This window comes from Crocodylus porosus, unplaced genomic scaffold, assembly GCF_001723895.1.
Source record: "Crocodylus porosus isolate Cpor-Errol unplaced genomic scaffold, CroPor_comp1, whole genome shotgun sequence".
In the NCBI taxonomy this organism is placed as follows: Eukaryota; Metazoa; Chordata; order Crocodylia; family Crocodylidae; genus Crocodylus; species Crocodylus porosus.
The window spans coordinates 3,622,514-3,639,287 of NW_017728935.1; the positions used below are offsets into that span (position 1 = coordinate 3,622,514).

The following is a 16,774-nucleotide window of genomic DNA, read 5'->3' on the forward strand; positions in this document are numbered from 1 at the left end:
TCTGTTCAGCTGCAGCAGTGCATGAGCCCTACAGACAAACAGCTGGTCCCATCGCATATGCCATGAAATGAGCAGAGTGAATAAACAGGCAGATAAATATCACCTCTTCGGAAACTGTATGAACCCAAACATCTACTGGGAAATCTGGAAATCTGGAATCTTCAGTGATGGCCCAAATTCAACATTTGACAATTATGCCCTTATCTTTAACCTAATGGTTTACCACAAATATTGAGCAGGAGCTCAGCTAAAGATCACAAAAAGGAACGTTTTTCAGAAAAACGAACAAAAACCCACCATTCCTTAAGTGTCATCTTCACGACATGAGGATATTTTGTAAAAAACCTGAAGGAGATCACCAAGGTCTGCCTTCATTTATAAAGCAGTCCTTCAGCTAGACTAAGATGCACTGAGACAAGCTGTCCTCTGCTCCAGCTGCAACGGAGCTATCTTACATACTGAACAGACTCAAGGCATTGTACATAACTCTGTAGGATTCATAATACCAGTGAAAAACAGCCACACCAGGAGATGGCCAGTCCTGCTACTATGAGATTTCAGATTTCATTTCTTTTGTAATAACCAAGTACTGAATCAGCAATTTTCAAAAATTAAAACAGACACTGAATATCTATTAGAAGAGTCACTTAGAGGATTTAATTCTTTTCATGCCCGCAGTTGGATTTCTGCCAAAGCATCTGCTGCCATCAACATGCATATCGAACAACACCAGCACCAGGATTATTTCTCCTAATCGGTTTCTCTCTATGCCAGTGAGCCACTCCTTTTACTCCTTGAAACAGATATATAACATTTCAAGTCTCATAAAGGTTTTGCAGTATTCAAAGCAACTTGACAAAGATGGTTCAACTTTTCCCAGAAAAGATTGCTGTTTACTTATTTTACAGGACGGAGCTTGGAGTACCCCTTCAGTTCTGTCATGCAGTTCCACAAGTGCAGGTGTAATTACGGTGAACTGCTGTCAGCAAATGAAGTCCAAAGCTGTGAGAAGTAGATGTAAATAAAAAAAAGACTCAACTTGGGAAACAATGCACTGAGGTGTAGCCATGTCAGCTAAGGTTGCTACCAGCTGGATTTACTCCTCTGTACAAGGGCCATGGCTCCAAGTGGTCTTTGTTAGCCCTGCTTCTGCATGCCAAATTATTGCTGATCGCTGCGTAGGTGGCTCTCTCACCCTTGGCCAGTCTTAGTGCAGGAGATTTAAAAGGCATGGTAGTCAGACCGAAATCCCTGCACTAAAGTAAATGGGTCTACAAAGAAAGTCCTTGTAATTTCTATTCGTTGAGTCCACTGCAGTTAAAATCTCAAACAAACCACTTGCTGAAAAAGTGGGTTTTGCTCGGTAGAAAAGGGTAGGCTACGATATGGCGATTGTCCCATTGAGATTTGCTTGATACTTGGGTAGGGAAGAGCACACTTGCAAAGGGACAGGAAAATTTGTTCAGTTGCTTTTTTTCTTCAGCCAGCGGTTACGATACTCTGATCATCTGTGTCATTGCTTCTTCATTTGCTTGAGTTGGATCCTGCAGAAACAAGAGACATACAAGAACACTGACACCAGTCCCTCACAGCATAGCAAACTGACCTCTAGTAGTGCAGCCTGGAGGGCAGATACCCTCTTTGTCCAAAAATTCTCTCTCTTTCTCTGAGACTGACATTTTAGTCTTTTGGGATTGAAATATTTGGTCTTTGGACCTTGCTGTAGGTTCCTGTTTGCACTTAGTACTGTGTAAGGGTAATGGACTGGCAGCCCCGCAAGCTGAAATTCTCCATCTGTTCACAGAACAGATACGTTAATTAAGAGCAACAAGTTTCCCAACACAATCCCACCAGTGCGCCTCAAGCAACCTAAATGGACTGTTGCTACATGTGGAGTATTACTTCTCTATCCTTTAGTCCTCTGTGTGAACACGTCCACAAAATTCCACAGACATGATTTATTGCTTCTTTTGGGGGTTTGTTTGTTTGTTTGTTTTTAAAGCACAGGCAATAGTTGTTTCTAAAGTTTTATGTGTTCTTGAATACCCAGAAAATCCTTCACTCCAGGTTGAGGGCATTTCTTGTGCTTGGAAAGCTAGTAAATTAGATATAGAACAACAACGGTGAGGCTAGATTATAGCTCCTGACTAAACCTGCACCAGTTCCATGGGAACTGAGATCCTAATGTATAACCTTCAAATCTGCTTACAAGTTTCAGGTGGACAAGACTCGACAAGGCTATTCTTTCTAATCAAAAGGACGGCTTAAAGGTGAAGGCAATATCTGCCTGACTGGTAAATAACAACAACTGTCTTCATTATAGAAGAAAATAATAGCTTTCCTAATGCTACCATATTCAGAAGACAGAGTTCCAGATGCATCTAGTATACAGAGAAGCTAAGTAATGTGATACCTTAAAACAGCTTGAGTTCTGCATACTGAAACTGGAAGCTTTTCTCCAAACCTGACATGTGGCTTAGTGAGGAAGGCAAATGCCATAAACTAGCTGAACAAGCTAATAAAAGCAGCAAACAAAGTATTTCTGGAGGTCTAACATGAGAGGTTTGCAAATGTCATTCATGCAAAGAACACCTGATGGAAACAAAGGTATTCCTTACCGACATATGGGGACTATCCTTTTCCTTTGGAGAGAAGAAACGGCCACCTTCTCCCCGCTTCCTAGCCATTGCATGACGATGTCGGGATTCGTGCAAGTATTTCTGCAACAAGAACAAAATATTTTGAGCTCAATCCAGTATTTCTAGGTCTACATTACACAATAACAAAATGAACAAATACAACCAGCCCCTGAACTCTGAAAAACACCAAGTTTGGGAACAGGGTGTATAATAAATACTGATTTACTACACAACAAAATAGATTCTCAACAATTAAAAGTATGGAGAAAATTGCCAACTGGATCCAAAGAAATGGCCTCTGTAAATAAAATCCTGAAGAGAGAAAGACATTAGCGGAACAGTCTTCTGCATGTGTACAAGAGGAAGGGAAGGAAAAATATATTCTCTGAGCCGGCCTAAAATATTTTCTATATCTTTCTCTATAATACCATCCCTTCCACAGTGCGCCTCACCCTTCTTTCTTTGGGGATTTTCCCTTCAGCTTCCAGCTTAGCTCGTGCCTGTCTTCTCTTCAGGATCCGGTGGTACTGCTTGGCATTTACATACAGGGGCTCCTCTTCAAGCATTTCTGCTCCCGGCAAAGGAATCCTCTGGATAGCTGGCACTGATCCAGCTCCTGGTACCATCTGTATAACGAGAAATTCACTTGATAGGCATATAGTTGAGAAAATAAGCTAGACACAAAACTACATGAAGAACTTAAATTTAAAATTGAAAGGGGACATTAACTGAAGAGCAACCATGCTTGTTCTAAATTAGCAGAACATCAAATTACACACTAGTCTGTGGAATTTACACTATACTACACTTGTAAACTAGTTATTTCAGAAAGAACTACATGTTGCCAACATCTGATATTTGATTCTGTGGGTTTTTTTCTATGAACAGACACTACTCAAAGCAAGTCACTGTTTCTTTCACAGTGTAATTTATATTACATACCCAGTCCTTTCATTGCTATTTTGGTGCCTGCTGTATTTGTTCAACTACTTGTGTGTATTATTCGTAAGTGTTTGCTGCCACCTATTGGAAATGAACAGCACAACACAAAAGGGAGAGCATCTCACCACAAATGTGGTAAGAAATTTGCAGGAAAAACTTTCTGCACCTAAAAAAATGGTCTAGGGGTTTTTTGAAGAGTAGAACAGTATGGCCTAGACTCTCCGAAGCCCCTTTAAATAACTTTGCGTAAAATATTCGTTCAGTTTCTGAAATCTTCTTGAAGCTCCATAACAAGTAATAGAAGAGAAGCATACCCCATGTAACAAAGCATCTCACAAGTTAAACTTCTCAATTACCAACTTTAAACCCACAATATCAAATTCCACTGAGCAAACGGACCACACAACGTGATGTTAAAACAGATGTCAAAGCAGCATTTGTAGACAACAAGGTATGATTTTACAGGCTAAATCTAAAAAGAAAAAGAACTAGGAAATTCAGTACGCACCATAACCATTCCACCTGAATTGACCACATTTCCAGCAACCGGTAGCGTCACAGTTACAGTTCCTTGCCCGCTGCTGGTTGTGTTGGTGTTGGCTCCCGTCTGGACAATCTGTGCTCCTGCCAAACTGGCTGCAGGGATGGTGATCATGCCTGTAACAGGGACTGTAACTTTAAGAAAAGAAAAAAAAAACAAAAAAAACAAAAACACGCACACAGAAAGAATGAAGGGAACACAATTAGTCCCACTTCCATTTTTTACTCATTCATCCTTGGATAAAAGCTGCATGCACTTACAAGCCAACTGTTATCATCTGACCATACACCTTGGAACCTTTATTTTGGTTTGCATGCCACATACGCAGTACTCCAGCCACAGATGAAAGAGCACTTTGCCTTAAATGCTTGGGTTCTCTACTGACAAACTACCACAAACCCAGAGGTCATACCTTATACAAACATTGCACCACCACATGGAGAACTGAGTTTTGTCTCATAACCCCTTTAGCAGTCTCCATGTCAAAAGACTTATCTTCTCTGCAAATTAATCTGTTTACAATTTTCTAATACCCAAACCTGCAGTAAAAACAAAAATCTTTTTACCTGCTTCAACTGCAGGCTGGAAAAAGGATTTTTAAACCTACTAAAAAAAAAGTTAGCCACTTCTGAATTTACTAAAATGTAGGATAAAAAGAAACTAGTTGCATGTATTTCTTATTCCAAATGCTTGGCACCACAGATTATACCACATGGTGTTATCAGCAGGGATCCATAGTTGTATCCGTTTAAAAATCACCAGTTCTCTGATAAATATCATAAATTCTCCGATTAAAACCCCAGGAATCCTCATTTTTCCAAGATTAAAATAAAATGCCACTATATAAATGGGTACCCATTGAACACAATGTTTTATTGATATATTTACCGTTTTAAAGCCGTTTGGAAGCCTACCAATGCTTCAATCACTAAAATAAAATAAATTCAAACACCAAAATTTATAGGTATTTAGATTATGGGATTTTTATCATGGAAAATAAGAGCTCCCCCAGCGCCTTTCACTCACCAGGACATGGGTCCAGCTGCAACTGTTGCCCCCACTACTTTGTGGCGCTGAGCAACCCCGATATGTTGGTGCCCTGCCCGTGCCAGGGATCCTCCCTCCTCGCTCAGAGCCACCTGGGTTCTGCCAGTGCCCCTCACTCCCCACCCAGAGTCACCCGGGCCCCCCAGCCCTGCCAGAGGGCCCTCCCCCCCAACCCATCTGCCAGGGCTACAGGGCCAGGGACCCAACAGCAGCACCTAAGCCAGGTGTGGGCAATTATTTCGGGCGGAGGGCCACTTACTGAGTTTTGGCAAGCTACTGAGGGCCACATGACAGGCAGCCGGGGCAGATAAATATTAATTTTCTGAATTTTTTAGGGGCCCCGTGGGCCGGATAGAATGGCCTGGCAGGCCACATCTGGCCCACCGGCCGCATTTTGCCCACCCTGGTCTAAGCTCTGGCTGCCACAAGTTGTAGACAGCAGCTGCTGCGGCAGCAGAGCCAAACGTGGAGCCCAGCTTCTTCTCCCCCAACGGGTGGCATGGCTGGAGCAGAGCCCATGGGTGGAGAGGCAGTCCTGGCTGCCCACTGTGGGCTCAGGGCTCCCTGCCCTGCAGCCCTCCCTGCAGGGCCACAGCAGCCAAGCAGACAGGACCTGATGCAGCAGGGCAGGGAGGCTCATGCCGCTCGCTGGTGGGAGCCTCACGCCACCATGGTGAGGCACCCTCTGCCTGCCCAACTACAGCAGAGGACACACCTCTGCAACGCTGCCCCCACTGCTGTTGGGCAGGCAGGAGGTACCTCACGATGGCGGCACAGGGCTCCAAGCAGCAGCACCAAGCTTCCCAGCCCTGTTCTGCCCTGGCTGCTGAGTTGGGAAGGCCCCCGGGAAGGGCAGCAGAGAGGGGAACCTGAGCCCACAGTGGGTAGTCCACCCCAGGTACAAATCTGGGGGGCACATACCCTTCATGCTCCCCCCACCTCTGGGCAAGCTGCCCGTGGCTCCATCCCACTCCCCACCTGGGCCCTGAGGCCACGCACGGCTCCAGGCCCCAAGCCTCACCCACGACACCAGCCCAACTCCCTCCTGCACTAAAGGGGTTTCAATTCCTCCCCGTCTTACCTGCATGGACCTATGCGAGTTGCTCTCCAGGCTGCCTGACAGCTATATATGCATGTGTACCTGCGCACATAATGCACATGGCACCCCCTGCCAGACTGCCCTCCTCTTGCTCACCCCAGCCCCTTCCAGGCTGAAACTACCAGCCTGCAAGGGGAAACCCACTTTTTCCTGCATTTTTCTCCTTAGATAAAAAGAGAAAATCCAGGTTTTACCATGTTTTTCCACGGCAAACAGAAAACCTGGATCCCTAGCTATCAGTAATACGGTACATATCAAAAGACAATTCTTGCAGATGCCAACACTAATGATCTATAATATTAATACTAACAAAAGACTTGGAAGCGGACTAAGCATTAACTGGAAGCTTTCGGCTCCAGCCTATAAAAAGACTATCAAATGCACCGTGCTTTATATGCCAAAGCAAGCTCATACCTTGTTGAAGAATGGTGCCATCAGCATTAACTGGCTGATAGACAATGGTCTGGCCTTCTGCTGTCTGTGCCACCTGCTGCCCTTGAACTGCTATTTGCTGCTGGGTCTATATAGAACAAAGAAAAGGACAAATTTACAATCTGTAAGTACCCAACTGTTGCAATCCTTGTACCTATGGTGCCTGCAGAAGTAATACATATGTGGGTTTTATTAAAACCATACAAACTAGGACTGAGTTTGTAAGGACTAATCTGAACTAGAAATTAGATGATACAATATACTATCCCAAACCTACACTTAAGGAAAAAAAATGAGGAAATAGAATCACTTGACTGAATCTGCAAATGCATTAAAAATGTTTGTGGTCTTATTCTGTGATCACAGTACCAGCCACAGGTTTTTCAGATGTCTTTTCTCGAAGCCATCTCAGAATTTCAAAATGCCAGCTCTGCACCCATTGTAGTACTTAACGTTCTGGGAATATTTTTTTTTAAAGGATGCAACATTCACTTTTCATGAAAAATGTGTTAAATGAACATTCAGCTGGAAAAGAATTAATTTAAGTCATAAGCACAAAAGGGCTTCACACCTAAGTATGAGCAGAAATGATTACAAGCTTGAGACGAAGGCAGTATTTCCATTAAACTTCAACTGCATTCTTTATGGTCTAAACATTTCCTGTCAAGGAATTTCCAGAACAACAACATGCCAATATAAGAAACAGCTGGTAAAACTTACAAGCGACAAGCCTAAATATTCTGTCCCAACAAAATAATTGGTAAAAACAAAATCCCATAAAAAATGGAGTTACAAAGGTAGCTGTTTTTTCTCTTGCCACATTACCTGGTAACCTTTACGCTTATAAAGCTATTTCTAACTTTTTCCCTTCCAATTCTCTTCAGAAAAAAAAAATCCTTTCCCGTTGGTGCAGTTACCTGCGTCTGGCCAGCAGTAACTGCAGTCTGTGGCTGCTGAATAATGATTTGCTGGGTCTGGCCCTGTTGACCCTGGACCTGCACCGCCTGCCCACCTTGAATCTGAATCTGACCTGGCTGGACCAACTGAATCTGTGGAAGAAGAGAGTCAGAAAAAAATATTAACTAAACCTGTTATTTCTCCTCCCTTTGATCTCATCACCAACATTAAATCATCTTCTGACAACAATTTATGTCTGTCAAAGAAATAAAGCCACCATTTTCTCCTTTTCCCCAAGCATTTAAATTGGAGAAAGAGGATTTAATTTATTCCTGTCCTGTGACATAATCACTGATGCAAAAGAGGATAGGACTTCACAGAAAGGGAGAGACTGCATATCAGTGTCACCCTGTCCCAGTTCAACACTGTTTATGAAATGCAACAATCAGAGTGAAACTGTTTACTGTTCTGAACACTAGGAATAATTCCTACCTAGATCACAGGGAGGAAGGGGCTGATATATTTATTTAGATGTTTGTGAATTATCATCAAGCATATAATAAAATATCCTGATATGCCCAGAATCGATTAGACTTCAACCTTGCAAGCGGACCTTCTCTCCCTTGGTATACTTCTCATATAAAAAAGTAGGATGAACCTGAATGTTTTCAGCCCTACTTGCTCAGAAACCCCAGCTGCACTCTTTCCTCAGATACACAGGCCGCCCAAGGAATAACAACAATACTATACTATATAATGTTTTTCAAAAAAAAAAGAATAATGGAATGTTGTACAAGCAATCTTTAGTCAACGCTCTCAACACAGCAAGTTAGCGGTGCGAACAGGGAAAAAGCTATCAGCTTCATTCCCAAACCCCATGCTCTAACCACCAAGACTAGATGTACCCATTGAGATAAGTAGTTCTTTCTTTTAAGAATAAAGTGTTTAAGTTTTCTACCCTTTAATTGTGAAGAACTGTCACCTAAAAACCAAACACTGCTTTTTATAAAAATACTTCAACCTAATATGTTTTCAAAAAAGCTAATCCTATTGCACCCCGCAGTTATTTTCTTTGATATAAGTGTTTAAATTCTCCCCCAGCCTTCATACCTTAGAAGCATTCAGCTCAAGGCTAATCCATAAGTGTTTTTCAAGGATTTCCACATTTTTAAGGGGAAAAAAATGTAGCATGGACCATATTTTTGGCACAAACAGCCAAACTGCTCGATATGTTACAAGCAAAATCGATAATGAAAAGGCACTGGTTGTTTTTTAGTGGCTCATGTTTGTTAATTTTGCAGCAGCATCTCAAAAATAAATTGCCAATATAAAAGAGTTTCATTTTTAATATGGAGCTCATAAAAAGCTCACCAAGATAAATCTTCAGCTATTTTAGGCTATCATAGCACCAATCTTCAGAAGTGCTGTGACCATTTATATTAGGTGAAGATCTGGCCACTCAGTTCATTCCTGTGAATTCTGTTTAATTCAGTATTCTGACCTGTTGCAATCCTTGTGTTCCAGACACTGGGACTTGCATGATTGTCTGGCCTTGACCTCCAGGCACAGCCTGCACCATGATTGGCTGGCCGGTTGATGTGATCAGCTGACCTCCGCTTACTTGTACCATTAATGGCTGACCTTGGACCTAGAAAATGGGAGGAAAACAAACAAACAGAACAATGAAGGAGAATAAGGTAACAAGCAGCACCAAACAAAAATGGCAAGTATCAAGGCACATGTTTACCTATTTTAAATGGAAGACCTATGGGAAAAGAAAATGGAGAAATAATCACTAAATTGCTCTTATGCACAACTTCTAATACTCAACACTTCTAAAACCATCTTCATCTTGTGCTGCTGGATTCCATATGTGTTTTTCTTTGTTAGGGCCCAACTAAAACTTCCAAGCCAGATGCAACACAGCGTGTAGAATAAGGCTAAACTCTGTTCATATACTAGTACAAATTGGGATTATTTCCATATACAGCTTGAGACTCCAAGTAGCTCAATCTATATAGCACATCAGCTTTTCTTACTAAGAAACCTAACAAAAAAAATTAGTAAAGGCTCAAACATCAAGCTACCCCAGTGGATAAGGTTTGTAGGATTCAATTCTCTCTCTAAGCAATTACAGTCTTATAGCATCATAATTTCCTGATGTATGCTGCACACATTGTCCTTGGAGCATCTTCTGGCAACTACAGAGTGAAACTTATACCTTTAACAAGCACAACATATGGCTCAGACAAAAAAAAAAAAAAGAAAGAAAGAAGAGTGGATGAAAACCATTTTCTGGACCAGCAAGACCCTTGGTAAGATTTTTTAAAAAGTGCACATGTTAGCCTGTAAAATTAGCTTCTGGAAAGGGGGCAGGAAAGAAAGGCGGCAAGGGGAAACTCCATTCAAACTTGTCAATTTCTAACAGATACCTCAGTTTAAAAGATCACTGCAAACCAGACTTTGACGTCTTAAGCCTGAAGTGGGGCCAACGGACAACATGATTTCACTTCACTGCTTCTAATTCATTTGGAATTGGGGGGGAGAAAAAAAAAAAACCCTAGAGCAGAGTCACCGAATTACATACTCTGTTAAGTGGGTATTTTGGGGACTTTCAAACAGCCAGTGTCTGCCATCATAAACTTCTACTTTCTCCTTTGACATTTTGACCTTCTCCTCACCCCAGCCAGTTACAATGAGTGCCTGCAATTGTCTCATCAGTGCAAACTTGATACATTCTGAAAATTATCTAGGAGAGCCCATTTATAACAGTCTAAAATGATAGACTCACTTAAAAGAAATAGCTCCACTTTCCATGTCAAAATGCATTAGAGGATTACGTGCTGAAACTCCGAGGAAAGCAACCTAGATTATTTCTCAACAGTCAAGGCTGTGAACAAGATACCCTGTCTTCATTAGGACATGTGACAATCCTACTACCCAGTATCATCCGCACTACACTTTGCTAGTATAGGACAACCACCTTCAGCAATGAATAGTATATAACCTGCATCATAATGAAGGAAGGGATGAGAGCATGCACACTTCAGTTATAAAGCAACAGAAGTAAACTGAACAAAAATGATAAAGACTGTGCATTTCATTAACATAATCAGAAACGAGCAAAAGAGAAAAAATGCAAACTTTTCAGGCACAGGACTGTGATGCAACGGAGTGCCAAGGAAGGCCATTCAATCGGCTAAATCTTCCACGTTTTAGCTCACAGCAGAAAGTCACTGACCAGTTTCATGACTAGCAACACCATTTTGCCTTTTCAGTACCTTTTTCCTCCACTGAACTGTGCAAGGAAAAAAAGCCCGTATGGATTTCAGCGATGAAAGAAAGCTGTATAACTTTGGTACAGTAACAACATTCACCATCCAGAGGGCTTTTTTATCCTCTTTAAAAGCCTGCTGCGTGAACTAATGGGATGAAGTTCACAAGCCATGGAACATTTTGCATGAGCAGAGGGTTTGAAATAACCTGCAAACCTTCCTAATTTGTGACTAATTGTATCAGTAAATACCATGCAATTCATGGATTTTTCCTGTATCATACAATGGAAGTAAGTGATGAGTAATTAGCTCAAGCCCACAGCATACAGTAGAAGCCTCAGTTTTTGTTTCCTATTATAGATGGGAGGAAAGGCACTCCCTTGAAGCTGCTGGGTTGTCCTCCCACTCTGTGGCTCCCTTTTATGGCAAGATGACAAAATTCCCAGTACATGCTGGTGCCTGCAATGGTGCTGCAATGCAAGTCCTCGGGTTTGTCATCTTACTCCACTAGAGCTGCTAATTCCTCCTTTGACACCTTCTCGTAATTACAGAAGCAGAGAGTTTTTACAAGTGGATTACATTTTACTGCATGCACTTCAGATCTAAGAAATAAGTAGCTCTGCATTCATTTTATTGGCACAAAAAAACCAGTTAGCTGGCGTTATGGCTGTTACATACTAGTGAAACCATCACTAATTGTTCTGTGCCTATTTCAAACCCTGCTACAAACAGAGCATTAGTTATGAGGTGATGGGAAATTCATGCAGTGCTCACAAACACATTTAGAGAGATCACCACTACCTGGAGGGTCTGGACTTGCTGGCCTGAGGCGGATGCCACCTGGGCCTCTGTCTGCAACTGGACAGCAGTAACACCACCCTGCTGCTGGGAACAGGAACAGGAATAGCTTGAAACAAGGAAATGCAGAGCTCAAAACAAGAGACAACCTTTCTGGTGGGAAAGGGAAAACTTCAAAGTTGCACACCATCTGCCCTCAGAAAATAAATGAGCTGAGTACGTTCCAATTCACAAAACAGAAGGCTAGGAATCTCAATGTATGCATGCTGTCAGGGCTCAGCAACCCCAAAGAATGCAGTTATAGGGGATATATCAAAGTATTTCGGAATACAATGACTGCAGGTTTTTTTAATCATTCCATTTTACTTAAGTGTTTTGCTTTTCCCAGTTATCATAAAGAGTTGGTAGCAATTTGTCAGACATCCCAAATAAAGGGCCCTAAATTCTTTTACCATGGAATAGGTACAGGATGGACAGCTGCAATGCAAGGTTCACCACGTTACTGTGCCAACATGCTTCAATCCTGACTCTGAAGGACAAATCTCAAGGGTTGAGATTCGCTAATGACCTGTTCTATCTATAGCCTCTTTGCTGAGGCACCCAAAAATAATCTTCCTAACTGTAGTAAGAGGGACATCCTATCTACTAAGAACCGGAGTAGGACTGAATCATTCAAAGTTTTTTTTAAATCAAAATGTATCTTCAAAAAGATCACCTTAAGTAGAGTGTGATGTTGACTTTGAAAATTAACACCAGGACAAAAAACAAGATCAACATTTGGTTCTACTATCTTTGTCAACCTTCCTTTGGCATGTCACAGGAGAAAAGATATGGAAAATAGTTTAAAACGTCAATAAATCAAACTCAGTGTCAGCATCAGCTCTATGGATTTGAATTTTCAACAGATCCTAGACTGCAGGTTTTAACCTCCGCTATGGTCTTAGTAATAATCTAACCCTGCTCCAATTAAGACAATCAACTTCTGATAAGAACACTGGAAGCATAAATTCACTTTCCCACTGTCTAGTAATCATACTGATTGACAAGCAGCAAACTGCTACTTCAAAGTGAAAGCCTGATTCATACTGCCTTATGTACATGGCAGAAAGAGTAATTTTTGTTCAAAGCTAAAGCAAACATAAGGCATGACAAACAAAAGTTACTGACACCAGGGAACTAATGTGTGCACCCAGGATGAAAATTCCTTACAACAGGAAGGTGGAAAAAAAGAACACTTTCACAGGTAGCCTAATTTCTTTTTTTTTTTTTAAAGTAGCTCTATGTGCTGGTACACTGTAAGATGCAAGCTGAAAATAAGAGGAATGATAGACAGGAAAAAAGTAGCAAATGACTGAATGATGCGTCCAAAGCAATTGTTTTTTGGTTACTGTGGTATGTATGTTTACTCTTGTGTGTCACCGGGGGGGCCAAAACACCACAATCTGGATAAACATTTTTTGTTTATTTTTAAGGAAAGCTGTACAACGTCTCAGTGTGCTTGCCACAACCCCATTTCAGACCTTGGAAAAAATTACTGTTGTTTGTGGGCTGTGAGTGCTCAAACTAATAAGGGGTTTCCATTTAATACCTCCATTATCATTTTCAGGTAAAGTTACCTTTGCTCACATCCATAACAAATGGTGAACTCTCTAGTCTGATAAAACATGGCACTCTGCAAATTTTCTGCTTAAGATTAAATCTGCCAAAACCTGTACTTCAGTGGGTACATCAGGCTGCTGAACAAGCAGTAGAAGTCGCACTGTTACACATCCACAGCACCTAGCTGGCCCTGTGCAACTGGTTATTAGCTTTTCATGTTGTCTGCAAGTATCAGGACTCTCAGCTCACCCTTCAAGATAATTGCCTTACCTGCTGCTGAATCTGTCCAGCTTGCACAACAATTTGCTCTGTAGAACTGTTGCTGTTTGCTGTGTACTGTTCCATAACTCTTCAATTCCAATGCTGTGCACAGCACCTCAGTCTGGATATCTTGCAAAACAATAAAAAAGCATGATTATTGCCTCCAGGGCTCACGGTTAGCATTAGCTTACAGTTACTGGAAACTTAGCCTCCTACTAACGCTGTCTTAACAGTAAAAACCACTATTTAACCACAAAAAAAATTCTTTGTTGATAAGAAATCTTTTCCCTTCTGCAGAAAGAAGTCAGAGAATTCAGTGGCAAAATTCATTAAAAAACCTCACAATTGTAAAGACAGCTGCTCAGTGGCTGGGCACTGTACAGAAATTCACAACAGGGTTCCAGTTCTAATTCTCCCACTAATCTTGTGTGAATCTATCTTAATGGGCCTGTTTCCCTTCTCGCCACTTTCATTTTTATTTGCTTAATTTGGAAGCTCTGGGCCAAGGAGCGTTATCTTACTATCTGCTCTCAGTGGGGTTCTCTAGATATTACTTAACAAACTGTGTTCTATTATGATAAAATATTTTAATGAAAAAAGTTGACTGAAAATGCCACACCAGCACCAAGTTAACTCTTGAAGCACTCAACAGATTTCCAACAGCAAATGACATGGCAAGAGGGCCTAAAATACCTCCACTGCCTACTGCACAGGATCATTCAGAATAAAATGTTTTCCTGATCCCCTTTTAATCTCAAAACATAAAAAAAATCTTGTGTATATACCCTCCACCCACATGCCATCTCTCCCTCCCTGACTTCTCACCCCATAGAATGGGGGCTACAATGCCAAAATAAAATAAAATCCTATAACACATCTCCCCCCTTTCTCTTTTCTTAACTGATCACCAAATAAGGAATTCTGACTTTCACTTCTAATGAGGCACACAGATCGATTCTCTCACAGTAAAGTTACTACTCCCTGGGTTAAAAAGCCAGCATACAACTTGTCATCTGTAAGAAAAACAGCAGCAAAAAAAACTTAACACCTTCAGTTTTCAAAGAACTGTATACAGGACCAGGTCACATCATGATGCCTACCAACTTCAGCTTCTGCAATGTGCAGTAAGCACTTTGACCTTTGTTTCCCCTGTCCTTTAAAAGAGACTGTACATTGATTTATCCTCTTTACATCATCTCTTTTATATTACATAGCGATTTTGTTTTGCATTAATCCAAAATGTGGTTATTTATTTGTTTAGGTCAGCTACAATCAATACTTCCCAGCTCTCCCACTGCCCAAATAGTATGTTTTCTTCAGGATACACGTTATATAGCCTAAATGAGGTTACAACTTTCTCTCTCCTTGTCAAGTGCTGTGATCACAATTGAAAAGTATAACGAGTTATGACCACAGAAAATATGAGTCACCACACAAAAAAGAGAATTTTGTTGCAATTTTGACTGTCCGCTGTTGAGTTTGTAGAATTTTTGAGAGCCCAGTGTAAAATAAAAAACCCTCTCAAAACAAGGGATAAACACAACTGCATTTTACAGAGTTCAACAAATGTATCACTGAACTTTTTCAAATGAGTGCCTCATACTACCTCAGACTGTCTTCCTTCACAATCTCAAACTAAGTAGGGCCATACTTAAATAGGTACCTTGGATAGGAAACCCTAGGATGCTGCACAGTGGCTGGCCATGGTACAACTGACAATCTTTCATCCCTGTCAGCTTAACAGAGCCGTCTCTTCCATGACACATAAACACAAAGTCCTGGTCATAACACCAAGGAAAGTTCCCATCCCATTACGCAAGAGAACAATCCCGATGCCATGGTGTGCTTCCAAGTGCAATAATATCATTCTTCTTCCTAACAAGCTCTCACTCCAGTCTCATTTGCATATTGTATTCGTCACACCTGCCCTAAAGACTTGTGCGCTCCCTCTTAAAACAAGTCCCACATTCCACCCTTACAGAAAGCATTTCAGTGGAGTCTGCAGGTTGCCACGGTCATTACACAGCATAGAAGGCAAGCACATACTGGCCAGAAGTCCCCCATTATTCCCTCTGCCGTGTCATTAAACAGGGATCTATTTATTGGCTACCGATGCTCCAACTAGGACTCCAGTGTCTTTCAGGACCCTTCTATTGTATCTGAAATCTTGATAATCCACGCAGCCCAGCTCCCTGAAAGCTTGGGTTAGAGGAGAAACAGGAGAATGGTAGATGTGCAGGCTACAACCTGCACCAAAGGGAAGAAAATGAAACAAAAAGGTCATAGCATGTTTTTAAGGAGGAGGTTTAGTTGCCCAGAGCAGCGGTTCTCAATGTTTGTTTGTTTTTTGTACCAGGACCCATGTGTAAATGTTGATGGCCAGTCCTGACCTAGTGCCCTTCACTCCCGGCCTCAGCCCCACAGTGCGTGGGGCAGGGGACAGGTCTGGGACACGGGGAACACTAGGGAAAACCCACAGCTTCCCATTTTTTTGTCCTTTAAATTGAGAACCCATTTTTAAAACATGTTTGCGATCCTCTCGTATATTCTCGTGACCCAGAGGTTGAGAAACACCCGTCCAGGGAAGAGAAAAGGACTGCGAACCGAGCCACTTGATGAGATGTCCTGTCTCACTAGCCTGACGCTTGCTGATGCTGTAACTCTCGTTTTTATTCCAACCCTGACAAAGCAAAGGCATCTACACGGTTTGACAACAACAGCGCAGAACAGGGGGCGTAAAGCCAGCTCCACCTGCCCCAGAGGAAAAAGCCCTTCTCATGTGCTACGAATGTCAAACACCCAGCTCTGAGAACAGCCAAGGGTCCAACAAACAACGAAGGTATTAAAAAAAAGTCATGCTTTCTAGTCGGGATAAGTTTCAGTAACAAACGGTTCTGCTTTTCACCACCCTACCGAAACCTGCAGGGCCCAACGGGTCAAACCTCTCCACTCTCAGCACTTAAAAAAAAAAGGAAAAAAGCCTGGACAATTTAACAACACTTCTCAGTGGGTATCTCCGCATTAGCGCCGTTTCTCAGCTGAAACCAGCGGGTAACACTTCAAAACACCAAGTCAGGGGAGGCTACATTTTGCAGGTGCGGATCTCAGTAAGGGAGGAGAGCGTCGGGTTAATCCAGACTCTACACTTGGATGTTTTGCACTGGCCGCTGCTTTTGCTTTTCGACCCCCACGGGCCCTCGGGCACATCAAGCCTCCCCGCAGCGCCGGGCTGAGCACGGCCGCG

The 16,774-nt window shown here is 42.0% G+C and overlaps 1 protein-coding gene across 14 annotated transcripts in view; it reads right to left on the reverse strand.

Moving 5' to 3' along the window:
• Nucleotides 1–2: 2 nt before the first annotated feature.
• The window catches only part of NFYA (nuclear transcription factor Y subunit alpha), a 17,046-nt gene continuing 274 nt past the window's right edge, over nucleotides 3–16,774 (reverse strand). Inside the window, exons 1-11 of one of the 14 annotated variants that reach the window (XM_019546682.1) lie at nucleotides 16,444–16,768; nucleotides 15,690–15,777; nucleotides 13,540–13,659; nucleotides 11,671–11,757; nucleotides 9,099–9,245; nucleotides 7,618–7,749; nucleotides 6,683–6,788; nucleotides 4,090–4,256; nucleotides 3,092–3,265; nucleotides 2,619–2,720; nucleotides 3–1,544 (exon numbers count right to left, since the gene is read on the reverse strand). In XM_019546682.1, the coding sequence (XP_019402227.1) occupies nucleotides 1,491–1,544; nucleotides 2,619–2,720; nucleotides 3,092–3,265; nucleotides 4,090–4,256; nucleotides 6,683–6,788; nucleotides 7,618–7,749; nucleotides 9,099–9,245; nucleotides 11,671–11,757; nucleotides 13,540–13,614 (1,044 nt within the window). In that variant the 5' untranslated portion in view covers nucleotides 13,615–13,659; nucleotides 15,690–15,777; nucleotides 16,444–16,768 and the 3' untranslated portion in view covers nucleotides 3–1,490. The other 13 variants (XM_019546680.1, XM_019546685.1, XM_019546683.1 and 10 more) reach the window with 13 other exon arrangements.